Genomic DNA, 18,645 nt, shown 5'->3' with positions numbered 1-18,645 from the left:
TTTGTTGAAGATTTCTTCGCTTTCCATCATGTGACCAGCACATTGAAGCCTTGCAGTAGTGAACCATGATTCTAGTGACTGCAAATCAGTAAAGCTTAGACACTTTCAACTCTTTTAAGCTGAATTATAGCCAAGAAGAAAAGGGCTAACAATGGAAAAGCAGACAAAGAACTCCATTGAATCATATGGGAATCCCACAGTGCACCTGTGACAGAGCTCTTCAGCGTGCACAGGAGTTTTTTACGTCATTGGCGATAGCGAGAATTAGAGAGATGTGTTAATCCTAATTGACTTTTAGGCAATAGTAGAATCCAAGTGCTGCATAGCACATGATTGATTCTAGTAGAAATTGTAGTTTTTCAAACCAATGTATTTTTGAAATGTGAATTAATATCAACACATCAAAGGTATGCAGAACACCTGGTTCTGATGTGGTGCCCAGCAGGTGGTATCCTTTCACGCCATGGTGTGCCAAATAGCTCCCACAAGACCCTAGAGTGCCTGCTCTCCATCCATGGAATGTGCTGTCTGGAATGATGGCAGCTGTCAGAAGTTGAGGACTTTGTTGCTTTCACCAAGAGATGGCAGCAGTCAACTTTGTGATGGTGTCATGTAGGGCTCACACCTGTAAATAAAATGGAATGTCCCAGACCCCTCCACAAATTCATACCAAAGATACCAAAATAAATGAAGAAAAAATTAATCAAAAATCAATATTGCAGTTTGGCAAAAAACTGAATAGCTGCAGATCTTGAGTATTAATTCCTCTACAAACTACATTTTGGTTGGAAGATGAAAGCTTTTCTCGTGGAATTTGAAGGGACTTTATTTCATTGGGTGCATGTACAGAAAATAGGTGACTTTTTGAGTGAAAAGAACTTGTAGTCTGGCTCTGCGGACCCTTGGACAGAGTTTGAGCTGAAGAACCCGCCTTGGAAATTTGAGGGATGAAAGGGTATATCTCTCTTATCCAGGTTAGTGAAGATGAAACACCTCATTTCTCCCAGCTATTTTACAGAATTTTTTAAATTTTGAATTTTAACACATGTCTCTATGGGGAATTATTTACCCATGTGAGCCCTGTATTGTACCTGAAGATAGCAATTTGTGTGAAGTGCTGCTATACATGCAGCTACCTTTGTGTTTCCAGTTGTGTGCTTATGCTTACATTTTGGGAAATCTGTGTAACTTTCATAGTCTTTCAGTCCTGGCCTCTACATGTTCTATAAATTATCTTTAGTAGAAGCATGGCACTTTTAAGAAGAAGAATGGAGTAACAACCCAGGCCTAATTGCTTCAGACTCTTTCTTCCATCTACTGTCTATACTATACAAATTGAACTTTCTTTGGGTCTAGTATTTAGTTCCAACATAATAGTTAATTTTATCAGTGTGATTATTATTATTATTATTATTATTTTTTGGGGGGCTGCAGAAATATTTTGAATGCAGTATATTCTTATATGTATAGCTATAAACTGTAAGCAAGATGAGTAATTGCATACAAAGACTACATTAAAACTAATTAGAGGCTATTGCATTCGTTTAGATGTAAAAACTCTTATCAATCATATCATACACCTGTGGGCTTTAGAGATATAACGCTGTCTATATAATTCCCTAACAAATCAATTGGTGTTTATCTTCTTTCATTGTCAATACAGTTACTTTTAATCCTGTGTCAGAAATAACCTTACTGAAACTGAAATCTATATACTGTAAAACGAGGAATGTTTGCGTGCATTTTAATTTCGCTAATTTCGCAGGAATCAAGATTCGTGGTCTACACTATATGCATTGAAAATTAGAGGCAACTCGTGAAAATTTCGTGCCGTGAAAAAGGCCATCGGCTCCAATTCACAAAAATTTCATGCCACAAAAATATTGTGTTTTACAGTATAACGTACTGTAAAAGTGGATAATTTTACTTGAGTAATTTTTTGCACTTGGCCGGATAAGAGGAGTTTCACATAATTTTTAATTCCGTGGAATCAAGACATTAATTACTGAAACATATGGCAAGCAAAAATATTTGCATGCTTTTATCTTTGTGCTAGTGTCTAGTTGTGTGAAATACATGAAAATTTCCACATTGCAAAAATTTCCCCTTTTACAGTATATGATCATTTTCTGAGCAATTTTTCATTGCTGATCTCTCAAGAGCATGACTTTCCATTAAAAGCAGGTAGGCCCTATAGCATTATGATAATCATCAGGCAAGTTGGAGAGGCTTTTTTTGTCACAGAATTTTTTGTATGCTTGTTTGTTTGTTATTGTTGTTGTTTTTTACCCCTGAGTACAAATTTATTGTCTTTGGCAACATCCAACATCGTCTGAAAACTTTTGCACTACTTGTGGGTGTATGCATGTTCTTTGGAAAGCAATAACAAAATATAGCATTGTCACACAATGTATGCCATCCAACATCATTATCTGTATTCAAGTAATGTATAGGAAAATACAAACTGATTTCATTTTGGAAGCAGAGCTCATGAATACTTCTGAGAAATAATATTTTAGGGATTGCAGTTCAGTTGTTAGTCGTTCAAGCTCTGAAGTCTTATATTCTTGCTTTAAATTTTATCCTGTTTTCATGTGTAGTTCCCTCATAGTACTAGTCAATCTGGGGGTGTCTGAATGAGGCATGTTGTTTTCAATTCTAGAGGTATTTTCTGCTGCCTCCCACGGCTACATTTTGATGATGTTAAGGATCCAGTTACACTGTACAGCATTCAGGAATATTTTTGACACTTTTTCAGTGCTGTTAAGATGGTTTCTTAAAGGTGATGTTGAAATTTGAGGTGATAGATCGAGATGGGAGTTCATTTTGTCTAACAAATATGAGCCCACATCCAAAGCAGTTTATTCACATTTATCACCACAATTGCCACAGTTCCTTCAAAACTATTGTTAGATCACTTTTTTTCTTTTTCTTAATGTCTTTATTCAACAATTTTTTAAAAGTGTAAGACAAAGTGAGTACATAGAATGAATCTTTTACAGTGAATACTTTCAGATTCTTAAGTAGACAAACTATATCAAGATGAAAAACTTCTATCTTACCACATGATCACTTTCTTGTGAGCAAGAGTAAACTTGCAGGACAGTCATTTTGATACAGTTTAACCCATGCCGTGGACCTCATCAGGTGATTAGTAAATTGAGTTGAGTAATACAAACATGGGTACATGTGTAACTTTGCCACAGAGACATCATTGTGTGTGTGTGTGTGTGTGTCTGTGTTTTTTTTTTGTGTGTGTGTGTGATTTGCACTATATAAATGTGGTTAATTGTATTAAATTATTTTAAACAAACTCTCATATTCAAAATTTTTACTTGGACTAAAAACTATCACCTTCATGAAATATCTTTCCAAACTAACTGTTTCTTCATAGATCATAACCACTTGCTTCATAGATAAACTAATTTGTTAGAGACCCAACAGTTAGTATTTACCATTTGCAGATGAAACAAAAACCCAGCTGTAGTGCTTAAAAGCAGTTCTAAAATGTGAGTTAGGGATAGAAACAACCGATGTAAAAATGTTAATCAGTATATTCAGTGTTAGGTATTGTTAAATATACAAAATGTGAACAATAGTTATAATGAAATTGTTTCTAGAATGAATCATCTGCAATTATGGTTCATTGAGAAAAATACTTATATCTCCTTATATTTTAGGCTTTATTGCAAATTTTTTATACGGTAGCATATTCTGTGATACAACTGACCTATTACATACACATGCATCAAGTGTGATAACTAACATATTCTAAATCAGTGCTCCGAATAGTAAACAATAAAGGATGAGTTCACCTTCTGTGTACTATATTTGTGGTATATTTCATAGTGCATTTGTTTTCATGAATTTTGTGAGTCGACTTAAATCCACAGAATAAATAACACATGGCGTATTGCAACCCTTAACACTTATGACATGTAGTATGTTCATCTCCAAGGCAGGTACTGTAAAACATGATATATTCACAGCATGAATTTTTCACGAATGGGAACCGACGGCCTTTTTTCGCGGAATGAAATTTTCGCAAACTGCCACTGGCGTTCAATTCATATAGTGTAGACAAGAACTTTCGCATGAATTTTCATTTCGCGAATCTTGGCGCTCGTGAAATTCGTGAAATGAAAATGCACGTGAACATTCCTCGTTTTATAGTAATCAGTAAACTGGTTCTCACAAAAGGATGATTACATGTATTTCTCATTTTATCACTGTGAGATGATTCTTGATCACAAATTCAACTACTAACATCTTACAATTCTCAATAATTTGTGATATACATGTACTTGGTGCATACAGTGTGTTGTATATTTGTAAGGGTGTTATTTGGAAGAATTTCATGAGCTATTAATATTCAAGAAATTAATAATTGATAGAGGTATTGTCTCTGATATGCAATGTATTTTTTTTTTTCTGCATGGTGGGGGACATCTAACTTTTACTTTTATTAGAAGGGATAACTTAATTTTTTCATTCCATATCACTCTGGTTCTCTGTCTCAAATTCAACTGCAGAATTGTTTTTCAACTCCCAATCTACAAAGTATTGTGTTTGCAAAATAAACATGTACAGTATACTCTACGATGGTCAAATATAATGATATAACAGAATAAGTAGGTGGACAGAATGGCATGGTTGTGAGGATTCTGTTTTTATATCAGGTTGTAATCACTTTATTGATGCTTAGTAGCAGTCACAGTAGTGGAATATGTTGAGCAGGGATAACCTCAGGATATAGTGCTTTAACCAGTCAGTTTGTGTGTATGCCTTGTGATCAGGAGATCTTGGAACTTATTTTGGATGAGATTGTACTCTGGTGGCCAGCGCTCGCCTGAAGTTGGCCTTCCATGCCAGCTTCTTTGCGGCTTCTTTGAAATCCTCAAAGAATAGAGGGGAATGTTGGTTTGACCTGGGAGGCAAATAGCAGTGAATGGACTGTACTGATTTAAACAAACAAGCATGGTGGTATAAGACTCCAATGAAGATCATTTCGGGAGTTATAGAGGTAAACTGTGCATATTTGTGTCAAAGGTGTCAGTAATCACTGTAGAAATGGCAATACAAGAAAGACAAGTATTGCAGTACACCCCACACCAGAGTAATAATCAAAATTTGCTTTTTAAGTAGCTGGGTAATATTGACAACATCAGTACAATAGCATACTGTCAGTGTTCAAAGTAGTGAGCTACAGTTCCATTAGACAGATCAAATATACTGTTTGGTATTGTGCACAGAGCAGAGAAAGGCCTTCAGATCCTGTCTGAATTACACTTGAACTCTAGGGCTGTACAGCACCCCAGAGCTTTGAACTATGTTCATGAGGTGACAAATGTCTGACCTCATATATCATATGAATTGTGTGACATTCCAATGTCTTATGGACTGAATTTTATCATATGTTCAGAGAGAGGTAAATATGGAAAGATTTGCTGGATTATATCCCATTCCTTTGACAGTAAAGCGCAATAGTTAAAGGGGAGTCCAGGCGATTTTCATAATTTCACATCATGTAGTACATAAATTGACAACACCATATTTATATTTTTATTTTGTGGAATTATTTGTGGTCCGTGAGCAGAGAAACCATTACTCTGAAAAAAAAAAAAAACCCAACAAATTAAACTGAAAAAGGATGATGACAAACCTGTCTATAGCAGCCACCCAAGGGAAATGAAAAGAGTGGTCATTATAGACAGGTGGTCACTATGGCCAGGTTATCTGACATTTTAGGTGTGTTGCCTGCTATTGTTGTAATAGACAGTAAAGTGACATAGAAGTGTAAAATGCATTCCTCACCACAAATAATTGTTGAAATAGCTATGCCAGTGGCCTAGATGCCTCCTACTGTATCTCTGAAATGAACTATTATAAGGAAGTAAACACATTGCTTGTCTTGTTGTTAAAAGCAGGCTGACAGTATACTGAGACATGCTAACCTACATGTAGAAATCTAGGATTGTCATGTAGCTCACTTTGGTGTATGGGCACAAGGAATCATTTAATGATTAGGAGTTCTGTCTAATGTACTTCAGTCAGAGGAGCTCCCTTACAGTTGCATTTATAACGCATTGTAAATTTTTTGTGATAATCTGAGTATAAAGGTTTGATGTTGCCTTTGAAGGGAAAATATGTATGCATTCAGTGCAGTTCAGTGAATTATTATTTTTTTCTGTTTTGCTTTGGGGGTAGATAATAAAGACTGTTGAATCAGCTGAAATTATTTTTAGGGTAACGGTTTATGAGATTACCAGTAACCTTGAAAATGCATGAAAGAGTTTTTCTTTCAAGTTGTCCATCTTTCCACAATATGAATTTGTGCTTTCATGGTATTCTATATAATTTTCATCAGGATTAGTTTTTGCAGTTATTTTTTAAGATTAGCTTTTTGAAGACATGGCTTTCTTCTTTCTGTGCTCCATTGCCTCACCATGACTGGCTGTCAAAGCCACAAAAGATGGTTTTCATGGTTATACCTTGGATGGTGTAGTCTGCTCAGGTAGCTGTGAAGTGTGACTAAGTACTTGAAAAGGATCAAAGCGATGTCTTCTGTGAAGGTATAGTGTATGTAAGTGGAAATAAGTTGAAGGTAAAGTGCAGTGGCCTAGTGAATCAGGTCTGACAATGATCGACACAGGTGAAATCTCTTTGTGGCTGACCCATTTCTTGGTTCAAGATTAGTTCCTCACAGCCACCACCATGACTGTGCTGTCTCTAGCACTAACAGCACTGACTTGGTCCTATGCTGATTATTGCCAGTTTAAACAGGCTCCAAGCAATGTGATATTATACAGGCATTACCTTTTCAGAGATGTACTATGATTCCCCCCCCCCCCCCCGAGATTTTATTTATCCCCCCCCCCCCCCAACCTCCAACCTGCAGTGCTGAGGGGGGAAAATCAAACAGACTTTCAAGTGTTCTATTACAATGCAGTGGGAATGTATTTATACTTTATATGGTCCACATGTATACATGTCACTTGATTTTAGCTGCCTTGGCAGCCAGTCAAATTCTTGAATTAGGGCCTATATTATACACTTAATGTGATGACCCTACTGCCAATATAACAGTTTTGATCCTTGCTGTTTGCATGCAGTCAGTCATACAATCATGAATGTTAATTTTTCTTTCACAACTTGTTTTTCTGTACTTCAATAATATAAGGGAATGTCATACTACTCTTTTTCTCCCCAAGGTTGCAGGGTTATTGCTGATTTATTAAGGATTCTTCCATTGTGGAAATATTTCTGATTTGCAATTATAAAAAAAAAAGAGGAATTGGAATAATCTCCCCTTGATTCAGAAGATATATTTATACCCCCGCCACACTTAGTGTGAAGGGGGTATATAGGAATCACCGTGATGTTGGTTGGGCGGGCGGTCGGGCAGTCGGTCGGTCGGTCGGTCTGTTGCAAAATCTTGCGTCGCGAACTCCTTCTACAGTTTTGAAGCAATTTAAATGAAACTTAGGGTAAATGATGATATTGAGGTATAGATGTGCAAGACATGTTTTTTGTGTTTGTCGGAAATGCGTTGCCATGGTAACCACAATTTTACCAAAACCTTGTGGATCGAATAACTTCCATAGTATTTAAGCAATCAATTTCAAAATTGATATCTGTGATGATCTATAGGTGTAGTTATGCAAGACACTCTTTGTGTTTGTACTCGACAAAGCGTTGCCATGGTAACCGCATGTTTTCTTCGAAATCTTGTGGATTAAATAACTTCCACATCATTCAAGCAATTAAGGTCAAATTGAGTATGTATGATGATCGGGAGGTATAGTTATGCAAGACACCATGTGTTAATATAAGAAAAATGTGTTGCCATGGTAACCACTCATTTTTGTATCAAATTGAACCATTTAATCTATGAAGGTGAAATTTGGTGTGTATGATGCTCTTTTAAGTGTAGTTTTGCAAAATGTCCTTCGTATTTGTATTGGACAATGCATTGCCATGGTAACCGCATGTTTTTTTTTAATCCTGTGGAGTGAACTTCTTCCACAGTTTTCAAGCAATTGAAACCAAATTTGGTAGGCATTATGGCCCTGAGGTATAGATATGAACACATAATTTTTGTGTTTGTCACACAAACCGTTGCCATGGTAACCACAATTTTGCCAAAACCTTGCAGATCGAATAACTTTTCCATCAAGCAATTAAAGTCAAATTTAGTATGTATCATGATCTAGAAGTGTAGTTTTGCAAGACACCAATGTGTTAGTATAAGGAAAATGTGTTGCCATGGTAACCATTCATTTTTGTATCAAAATAAACCATTCAAGCTATGAAGGTCAAATTTGGTGTGTATGATGGTCTTTTAGTGTAGTTATGCAAAATGTCCCTTGTGTTTGTATCAGACAATGCATTGCCATGGAAACCACTCTTTTTACCCAAACCTTTCCAATTCAACAAGTGCACAAACTTGGTATTAACGTCATTGCCCTCATGACATCACATACTATAAAGCAACACAAGGGGCGGGGGTATTAATCACCTTCAGTGATAATTCTAGTTATATTTGAAGTAGATGTACTAATTGATTTCTTTGAACATGCATTTAATACACAGATGCCAACCTTTGCAAACCTTTCTCTGAGTATCATAACACAAGCTCTTGTCAATATAGAAACTGTGGACATGGTGTATGGGACAAACATACTGTAAACTAAGGATTGACAATGCATAGACCATTAACCACTCGGGGACACTCTAACCCACCTGGTCTTTAATGATCCATAAACTCAGGGTTCTGTATTTGCTGTAAACTCAGTACACATGAAGACATTTGGTCATCTCAGTGAATAATTTCTTTGGAGACTGACAAACTTAGTGAGCACTGACTTTTTTGTCTAGGATCAAGGCCTCAAGCAGTCTGCAGTTGAAGATTTCTTTTTAATACCACGGTGCATTGGACAGTAATGTATGAAATAAAGGCCTCCACATATTGCCACAACTTTGAAATACATTTAGCACCTGCAAACATTGGCGATGCATAGTAAGTTGCTGCTGAATACTGTGCTATTGGTTTGTGATATAGGATACAGAGCTTATTCATAGCAGAGCAGCAACTACATTAGGTCTACTGTACGAGCTGAAATTTTCGCGTACAGATATTTTCGCGAATTGGTCCTTCGAGGACATTTTCACGTGTTGTTAATTTCGCGGTTGCGAGGGTCTAACTGAACTTAGTTATTTGCGCGTTGTTATTTTCGCGTGTTGTTATTTTCGCGATTCAAAGGCGATTCGCGAAATTCGCGAAAATAAAACCACCGCGAAAATTTCAGCTCGTACAGTATGTATTGAATATTGTCAGAGCTTAGGTATGATGGCAAAGCTTGCTGTCAAATTCTAAAGCTTGAGTCTGTTTAAAAGTCTTTTCTTTCACCATGCATACATTTTATTACTATCGAAAAGATGAAATAAAGAAAGCAGTTGCAAAGTTTGTTAAAAGGACTAATTGATTAATGGAAATAGAAAGCAAGTCAACAGTGAAAATATTGTTTAAAATACCACGATGTACTTGCTACACATTTTCACTTGATCCCAATGACGTATGAAATACTCAAAGACTCTGTAAAAAACTCTCCAGGTCCCTATAAGTAAAGGGTTGAATAGGCAACCCTTATTTACATGCTGTCTTGTTGTGTGATGTTGGCAGGGCAAGGCTATCTGGCTATTCTATCAGCTTTATGAGCTGTTCGCCTGTCTGGAAAGGGTGACTAGGCTGGTGATACCCACCCAGACTCAGTACCAATGAAAGCACCTAGCCTTGATACACTTACAAACAGCAAAAATTGGGAAACTATACTGGGATCACAGATGATTAACCACAAATGACGCAGAAAAGAAGAAAGAAACAATCGTGCACTCAGCTTATCATTCTTCCTTGGACATTATCGCATTAAGTTAGTTTATTCCTTGTTGTGAAATCACTGTTTATCACTCTCACCAAAAATTAATCTACCCCCTAAAAAAAAAAAAAACAAAATACAAACACACACTCTCACAAAAGAACAAAGTGTGCATCATGCAAACACCACCCTGATACCCCTGGGTAACCGGCTACATCTATACACTTCAATTGTGCATCCAGCCTGTAGCTCAATTCAAGTTATTATAGACCCTCTATTCAGGGAATGATAATATGTTGCGTGACAAATCACCACGCATGATGAAATTGGTAGGGTGGTGTATACTGCCCTCATTCTAGCTACTTGTGTGGTAATAGTCTTTTTATGCAGACTCAAAAGTATAGCACCATGAAGATCATATTCCATATTTCTCATAATAAACTATTGAAAGGCAGAATAATACTCAAAAGAGTTTGTTTGTATTATGCTTGTACCTGTTAGTAAAATTCTATGTGCATAGGAGTTTTATCAGTTTGCATTATTTGGAAACATGCACACACAGGTTCAGAGGTCAAGACTGGGTATGCTACTCAGTGTAGAGTGGAGTTAGTACTCGATTCAGGGAGAAGTGGTAAAGAGGCGAGGGACGTACAGGGAGGGAAGCCTTTCAGAGAGGACTTGACTGGCTGGAGTAAGGGGGTGACAGGCAGGCAGTCAGGGATGCAGCAGACCCTTTGAGGAAGGCTGAGATTTATGTCCCCTCTTGCTGCTTGTTTACTCACTGGCTGCATTCATGGAAAGTTTCATGTAACATGCCAAGACAGAAGAGGATACTGCAGTGTGGACTATTCAACCCCAGGCTTTATAGAAAATTAGTCTTTCTGTGCTGAACATTGCTGTGCTCCATCGCTTTAGGACTGTGCGTGGCGACTTTTGATTAGGTTTTTGAGCTTTAAGACTTTTGTCATCACTCCCTGCCCAAGTGGACTGTTGAGCGTCTTTCTTCATCTGCATGGATGGATGAATCATAGGTTATAGGTCATAATGTTATACCTGAACAAAGTTTTGACCTCTTGAAAACCTTGAGTCACATGAACTAAGTTGTCATATTAGATTAGTGACCAGTAAAATAGGATGGGTATACAGCTGGATATGGCGTATTTTTATCTTCTTCTGTGTACAGTGGTGGTGGTGACTCCCACAACACAAGCTCAGTCGACTGCACCCGTCATCCCAACATGTGACCCACTCAATCAGATCTCCTGTCCAAGCCTTGGGACATGTCTGCCAATACGTCAACGCTGTGACAACAATGTTGATTGTCCAGACTACTCAGATGAGGAGGGATGTCCTCCCATCTGTGGATTTGGCCAAGAAGCTTGCCCTGATGGCTCCTGCATCTTCATCAGCCAGATCTGTGACCAAATCTACAACTGCCCAGATGGCTCTGATGAACTCAACTGCTGTGAGTATAGATACAGTCTCATTTCTAACTTAGCTAACAAAATCATATTTTAGAAATGTCATAGGTCTGAAGTTTCAATTGTTGATTGTGTACTCAGATGACAAATACAGAAAAACAAACAAACAAACAAACACACACACACACTCGTACACATAGATGTATTGCTCCCAGTTGACTCTTGAAATCTACATTGTGTTGGATTTTTTGGATGATATCATTGAGAAATCCAAGCCTGACAACTTATTATATTTGTTTGTGTATTATTCCACAATTAATGCCACCATCCATGCATGTGAAGAAGGCTAAAGTTATGTGCATACTGTTAGAGGAGCAATATCTGTAATTAAAAGCATTAGGAGTAAGATCACTGATGTATGCTTCTGTCATTGTGTTATGCATTTCCCATGAAATAAGCATTAACATGTAATTGTCGTATAGTGTGTTTATATAGTAAGTTTACCGTTTATAAGTTTCTGTCAAGTCGTAAGAACTCATTTGTTTAAAATATTAACAAAGTTGAACTTGTAATCATGAGACCAATAGCAGGCCTCAAATTACACTGAGGCTATTAGGCCACGGCCGTGATGCCCCTCCAAATCTTGGAGAGCTTAAAGGGATTGTATAGTTTTGGTTGTTTTTTTTTTGTGAGATAATGAGAAAAGTCCCATGAAATATGAAAGAACATGTCATTCCAAGAGGGATTCAATGTTTATTTGATGAAAATTGGTTTTGAAATGGCTGAAATACCGTACCCAAAACAGAGCAATCCTAATAAATGTGTGGGACCCACCTTTTTTTACATTTGTAGGATTGCTTTTTTTTACTTTGTTTTTGGATGTCTCAGCCATTCCAAAACTGTTTTTCATTTAATAAACTTTGAATTCCTCGTAGAATTGTATACTCTGTATTATTTCATTGGTGATTTCTTGGAATCTTGCACAAAGTTAAAAGCCCAATCCTCATCTCCACCAATCCTATACCATCCCTTTAAGGCCACTACTGGCCTTGACCCTTTTCTGTAAATGCAACTAGAAGCTAGAAAGTTTGAAGATAAAAACATTTACAATTTTCCCCACCTTTTCATAGATCTGCATTGTTGCACACACATACATTTTTCTTCCAGAATGTGGTCTAAAATATTACATTTCCTGTGATATTTTCATTGAATGAATATCAAGGTATTATGTACAGTATCACGTCTTAACACAACAGTGGTAACTTGTGTTGCCAAGCAAGGAAATACCAATCAAATCATTGTTGAGCGTCAAGACCAAGGTGGCCATGACCCCAAATGACAAAGAATTTGAGACCGGCAATAGCACAACAGGGATCAATTTTTTTTTTATTCAAGTGTGTGTTGGGTAAGTTGCCACCAGAAAGAGATGCATAATGATAATAATAATAATAATATGAAATATTTATATAGTGCTTAATACTACATGTTTTGAAGCGCTTAACAATTATCAAAATAAACAAACATATTGTATAAATCAGCTTCGAATACAAATAATCAACAAAACATAATCATCAGTTCTGTTCTAGAAATAAATGGGTTTTAAGTTTCTTTTTGAAAAGTCAATGGAGGTGGAGGACTGAATATGAGTAGGGAGTATAGTAATATTTGAACATTATTACTTGGATTTTATGTTTTATAATGAAAGAGTTTAGAAGGTTTAGCGTTATAAAAGGACTGACAAATACATCCAAATCTGAAAAAGGAACATTGGTAGACAAAGCACTTCTGATCATTCCACCACTCCTAATTCTCCATGTTACCCAATCTTTCTCTGGTCATAGCAGTTTACTTTATATTGTATGTAGGCCTACAGTTTTGACTTGTATTGGAAATGTGGTTTATTTTCCCCCATAATGTGATTACTCAAGGTCACTGTGCAAAGTCACTTAATACTGTATACGCCATTTATTTCGTGAGTCTAAATTTTCGCGAATCGGGAATTCCCAACGATTTCGCGAGTGGTTAGATTCGCGAGTGTGGAGTCCTGTACTGAACGGAAAAATGTACACGCGTACGTAAACATTCACATCGGGGTCAAAGTCAATATTTTCACGTGTCTTTAATTTCGCGAATAGCACCCGACTCGCGAAATTCGGGAAAATAAAAACCTCACGAAATATTCGGCGTATACAGTATATTAAAGGGATGGTACAGTATTGGTGGAGATGAGAATTGGGCTTTTAACTTTTTGCGAGATACCAAGAAACCACTTATGAAATAGTACAGAGCATACCATTTTAAGAGGAATTCAGAGTTTAATTTGATGAAAATCTGGTTTGGAATGGCTGAAACATCCAAAAACAAAGTGAAACAAAGCGATCCTAATAAAATATGGGTTCCACACTTATTAGAATTGCTCTGTTTTGGATATCTCAGCCATTTCAAAACCAATTTTCATCAATTAAACATTGAATTCCTCATGGAATTGCATGCTCTTTCATATTTCATAAGAGGTTTCTCATTATTTCACAAAAAATGTTAGAAACCTGAAATTAGGTCTCAACCAAACTACACGATCCCTTTAGGTATATATGTATATATATATATATATATATATATATATATATATATATATATATATATATATGTAAACAAGGTTATTTATACATTTCTGGAAAGCTTAAGTCTCTAGGAATATTAATAATTAACTTTCAGAAGGTAAAAACGTCTCTAGAACGATGGAGAGATGGTGTTTTGAGACCCTTTTTAGACCACCTGAACCCGATCTGACAGCGAAATTTTGGTGACCAAAATTTTGACGTCACGAAATGAACGAATCAGCCCTGCGCTGATGCGCTGTGCTACGCACTCCATCCACACAGTGGGCTCCATCTGTGGAAGGCCGTTACGGACATAATTCGTTTGGGGCATACGTATGGAAACGGGCATACGTATGCAACTGCCTTTAGCAAACATTTGCTAATTGATCAATCAGCAAGTGTTGTTCGGCAAACGTTTGCACGGTGCGATAGCATACGTTTGCAAGTTTTTTTGTTAGCAAACGTATGTCGTTTTTATACGTATACGCAGAATGCCAGTAAATTGATTTTCAAGGCAGCCAATGAAATTAGCTGTTGGAACCAGCTGATCAGGTCAGTACGGCTCAGTAACTGCTCAGATCAGCTCAGTATGGCCAATAAAACTCAAGTGGAAAATAATTGTGCTAAGTGCAAAAGTTTCCAAAAAAAATCTTCAGCTCAGTGAAGAAGGCAGATTTGACCATGTTCCAGCTGAGGAACTAACAAGGTACGGTGTGAGATTTCCATGTACACATATATGTACACTTAGTACCTCCTTGCTCAGATCGGGCATGAGTACCTACTGTGCACGCTATTTATGCACATGCAACATACACACATATACAAATGCATATTAAACAAAGTACCTGATTGGTTGATCAATTGCATACGTGTGCACAGTAAATTAACATACGTATGGAATGGGGCATACGTATAATAGATAACATGCAAACGTCTGCTAAACACCATACAGACATTTGCCAAACAACACTCGCTGATTGGCCAATTAGCAAACGTTTGCTAAAGGCAGTTGCATACGTATGTCCGTTTCCATACATATGCCCCAAACGAATTATGTCCGCAACGGCCTTCCATATCTGTCGCCTCTCCCTTGCTTCTTCTACCACCCCGACTTTGCCACTGTCACTATCAGTATCATTGTCACTGTCATCACTCAATTCACTCTTGATGTCAAACTCAAAGTCTTTCCGTACAATATAAGGTGAAAATTGGACATTTTAATGTCTCAGCCGAGAAAGCAAATGCAATTAAAGACAGGTCAGATATTGCATCCGCTCACCAAGAAATGTGTGCTTTACGAATGGCGGCCTCAATGTCTTGCTGCACTCGTAAAGGATTTTGTTCATTTCATAACGTCATATTTTAGGGCTCGAAAAAGACAGCTGTTCCGGAGCGAAAATCGGTGAAGTAAATCAGTCAGTTTTAACTCACGATTTCTTAGTGGCGCAAATATCTTTTAATAAGTTACATGTACATTAAAAATCTGTTTTAGGAGACATTTCCCTCTGCTTTGACACATTCTCTTACATGATATTCTTGATTTTAATGTCTCGTTCACCATACTTTAAAGATTCATTTGCAAATTTTAGTGAACTGAGCTATGCAGTAACAATAGTAACAGAGGTACAGTTTGGGCAAATCAGCCAATGATAACTTGCCACATCCTGTTCTATTATTCCTCTGCTTGTAATGTGTTAACAGCTCTGTTTTCATCTCATTTTATTCAGGAGTGATAGTTCTGCTCTGTGCTTCATGCTGTAATCCTGATTGATGAGTGTTGGTGACACTGTCTGACTGATGTCAGACTGATGCCATTGTTGTGTCATGTGTGTGCTTTATATACTGTGATGTATGTGAAGCCACAATGTAAAGCTAGTTGTAGATCTGTGTCGGCATGAGTGCCATTTGTTACTTTTATGGGTGATCTCCTAGCACACTATTCCTGATTGAAGGCCCCCACTCGTGCTACGTGAGAGGTCTTTCACCATCTCCTCTGATGCTCATTACAGCATTCCTGCATGTTTGACTTGTCTGTCACAAGAAGCTGTTTAAAGACTGTGTTTTAATGTACACAAGTGTACAAGTAGGCACAAAGCAACTGAATCAGATTTTATTCTTTCATTGGTGACAGCATTTTTTCCATCCATCTACATCATGTTATGTCACTTTTAATCATTGCTTCATTTATGAAATTCTTGGTACTTGCTGGTGGGTAATCATCACATGTCTATATATATCTATATTTTCTTATAGATAATAACCTGTCAAGACTTGTAAAGCATGTTATAAAAGTTATACCTAGAACAGGATTTCACATGGTGTGTTTAGTTAGTTGTAAACAAAAGTGCTGGTGTTTTGATTAATATAACATATTCATGCAGAATGCAGGATTTCAGGAAGAGAGACTGGAGGCCATATCTGCAAGTTAAATTAGCAGTTTATTAGCAACCACACCCCTTGGTACATACAGTTCTCTAATACATAATTCCTCGCAAACGAAAACATATTACAAATTCTGTCTCTTTCTATGCACAAGGATGTCCCCAGGGTAAGGAGAGTCAAGGTGTATAAGTTTTTAGAGGAAGTTTGGTCTAATATCAGAGGCTGTGAATTTTGGAACCTTGAATTATTTCCTGTCACGTAATTTCATTACCCTCAACAAGAATGCTCAATGTGCACACATGCTGAAGTAATTTGATGCAAATTCATCCATTATCGAGTCATAATCACACTCTGCAAAGTTGAATCAGCATTCATTTATAATCTTAATCCTTTTGTTAATAGTTTAAACCAAGAAAGGAGAGATTTATCCATCTTCAGCCTGCCTCTGATTATCTTCCTTTCATCCATACTGACACACTTTGCTTCCATGGCATCCCTTTTACACAGGTGGTACTTTCAGTAGTTACACAGGTGTCACTATTGTGAGGTTATGATAACATATCTTCCTAGTTACTGAAGTTTCTGTCTAGATAGTTTCCTGAAGGCCATTAAATCATGAATCTATTCATATTCAGCATTTCTTGAGCTATGAGTTTATCCATGGTATAAACAAAAGCAGTATGATAATTGACAAAAATGAGGAAAATCTGTTATTTAGGTATCAGTTTTTGACATATAATGTACCCCAGCTGGAGGACATCCAGATGTGGGTACAGAATATACCTCTTGTAGGTTTAAAGTCATAAAACAGCTAGGGCAGGAAAATAACTGAGGGCCAGTCAAGGGGGAGAAAATTCTCTCTGTGTTGTGATTTGAAATATACTGGAAACGGGATACGGAACCTTGTATTACAGTATGTCCAAAAAAAAAAAAAAAAGATTACAATCAGATTTCATTTCATCATCAGATATGATTAAACTGTCTAATGCTACTTCAGAGTCTTAAAATATAACATCTTAGCTCTATTTTGCAGAAAACCCCATTCAATTTGGTTAAAGGACAAGTTCACCTTCATATACATGTGGATTGAGATAATGCAGCAATATAAGTGGAACACATCAGTGAAAGTTCGAGCGAAATTGGTCAATCCATTCAAAAGTTATGACTTTTTAAGGTTTCTGTGCAGTCACTGCTGGATGAGAAGACTACTGCAGTTGATGATGTCACATGCATAGAATGACATAAGGAAAATTCCATAAAGAAAATTCCGCAATTTTTTTTTTTTTTTTTAAAGTGAAGATATGTTGAATTTTCTTTATATTTTCCTCATATCGTTGTACACATATGACATCACAAGCTGTAGTAGTCTTCACATCCAGCGATCGCAGCACTGAAACTTCAAAAATTCATAACTTTTGAATGGATTGTCCAATTTTCCTCAAACTGTCACAGGTATGTGTTCTACTAATATTGCTGCATTCTCTCAATCCACATGTTTATGAAGGTGGACTTGTCATTTAAGCGGTCACAGAGAAATGTGGATTGTTGTAAAGCAAGTTTGATTCTTCCAAGTTTAGCACTTTGGTGCTCTTGTGTGTGAATACAATAGACAGAACTTGGAGGAAAGAGATTTCTGACATCCTCTACAAAACTCCTCATTTCTCTTTGACCACTGAAGCAAATCGAATGGGGTTTTCTGTAAGATGTGGGCAATGAATTATAGTTTCATACCCTGAATTTGTATTTAGATTGATTCACTATTTTTAAAGATATCATTGCGGAGGGTCCCGTTGTAATTTTTCTTGTTTTGGACATGCGGTAGAACTTTGTATAAGAATCTCTACCAAGATACATGTATACCCAAACATCGTGGTCAATTCAACATCTCTGTTGGTCACGTTTTCAGTCACTTTTATTTTATAATTTCATGTTCTTAATTTCTTTTTATTGATGGGGTAGGAAGGGTGTGTTTCCTATTAGGACTTATAATTTAATCAGTCTCTATATTCACAATTGCATCTGTGTAGCATAAAGGTTATATGATACTCTTTGGCTTTGTTTTGAAGATTTTTTTTTTTTTTTTATAGATTTGAGAGTTACTTTTCCTGATTAGAGCAGCACAGTGTTAATATGAGAATTACAGAATTCATACCTTGAAAAAATAGATAGTCATGTTGAAGTATCAAAGTCCATGGCAGAATGGATCCAGAGGGATACTTTACATAGAAAGGATTTAGCGTGAAATTGTTGAAAGTATCATTTTATTTCAAAAAAGGTGCAGTCATATTTTACCAAAACCTTCGAGGACTCAACCATTTTGTTGTTGATAAGTTCTGAAATTGTGTGTGTCCTGTGTGTATCCAATAG

At 36.8% G+C, this 18,645-nt stretch overlaps 1 protein-coding gene across 1 annotated transcript in view; it reads left to right on the top strand.

The window, feature by feature from the left end:
• LOC140238590 (basement membrane-specific heparan sulfate proteoglycan core protein-like) overlaps nucleotides 1-18,645 on the top strand; it is a 232,048-nt gene that overhangs the window by 94,924 nt on the left and 118,479 nt on the right. The window contains exon 6 of the mRNA XM_072318491.1: nucleotides 11,059-11,340. Coding sequence (XP_072174592.1) covers nucleotides 11,059-11,340 — 282 coding nt within the window. The remainder of the gene's footprint in view (nucleotides 1-11,058; nucleotides 11,341-18,645) is intronic.

The sequence above is a fragment of the Diadema setosum genome, chromosome 15 (assembly GCF_964275005.1).
Source record: "Diadema setosum chromosome 15, eeDiaSeto1, whole genome shotgun sequence".
Classification (NCBI taxonomy): Eukaryota; Metazoa; Echinodermata; class Echinoidea; order Diadematoida; family Diadematidae; genus Diadema; species Diadema setosum.
This window is presented reverse-complemented; position numbering and strand designations above follow the sequence as displayed.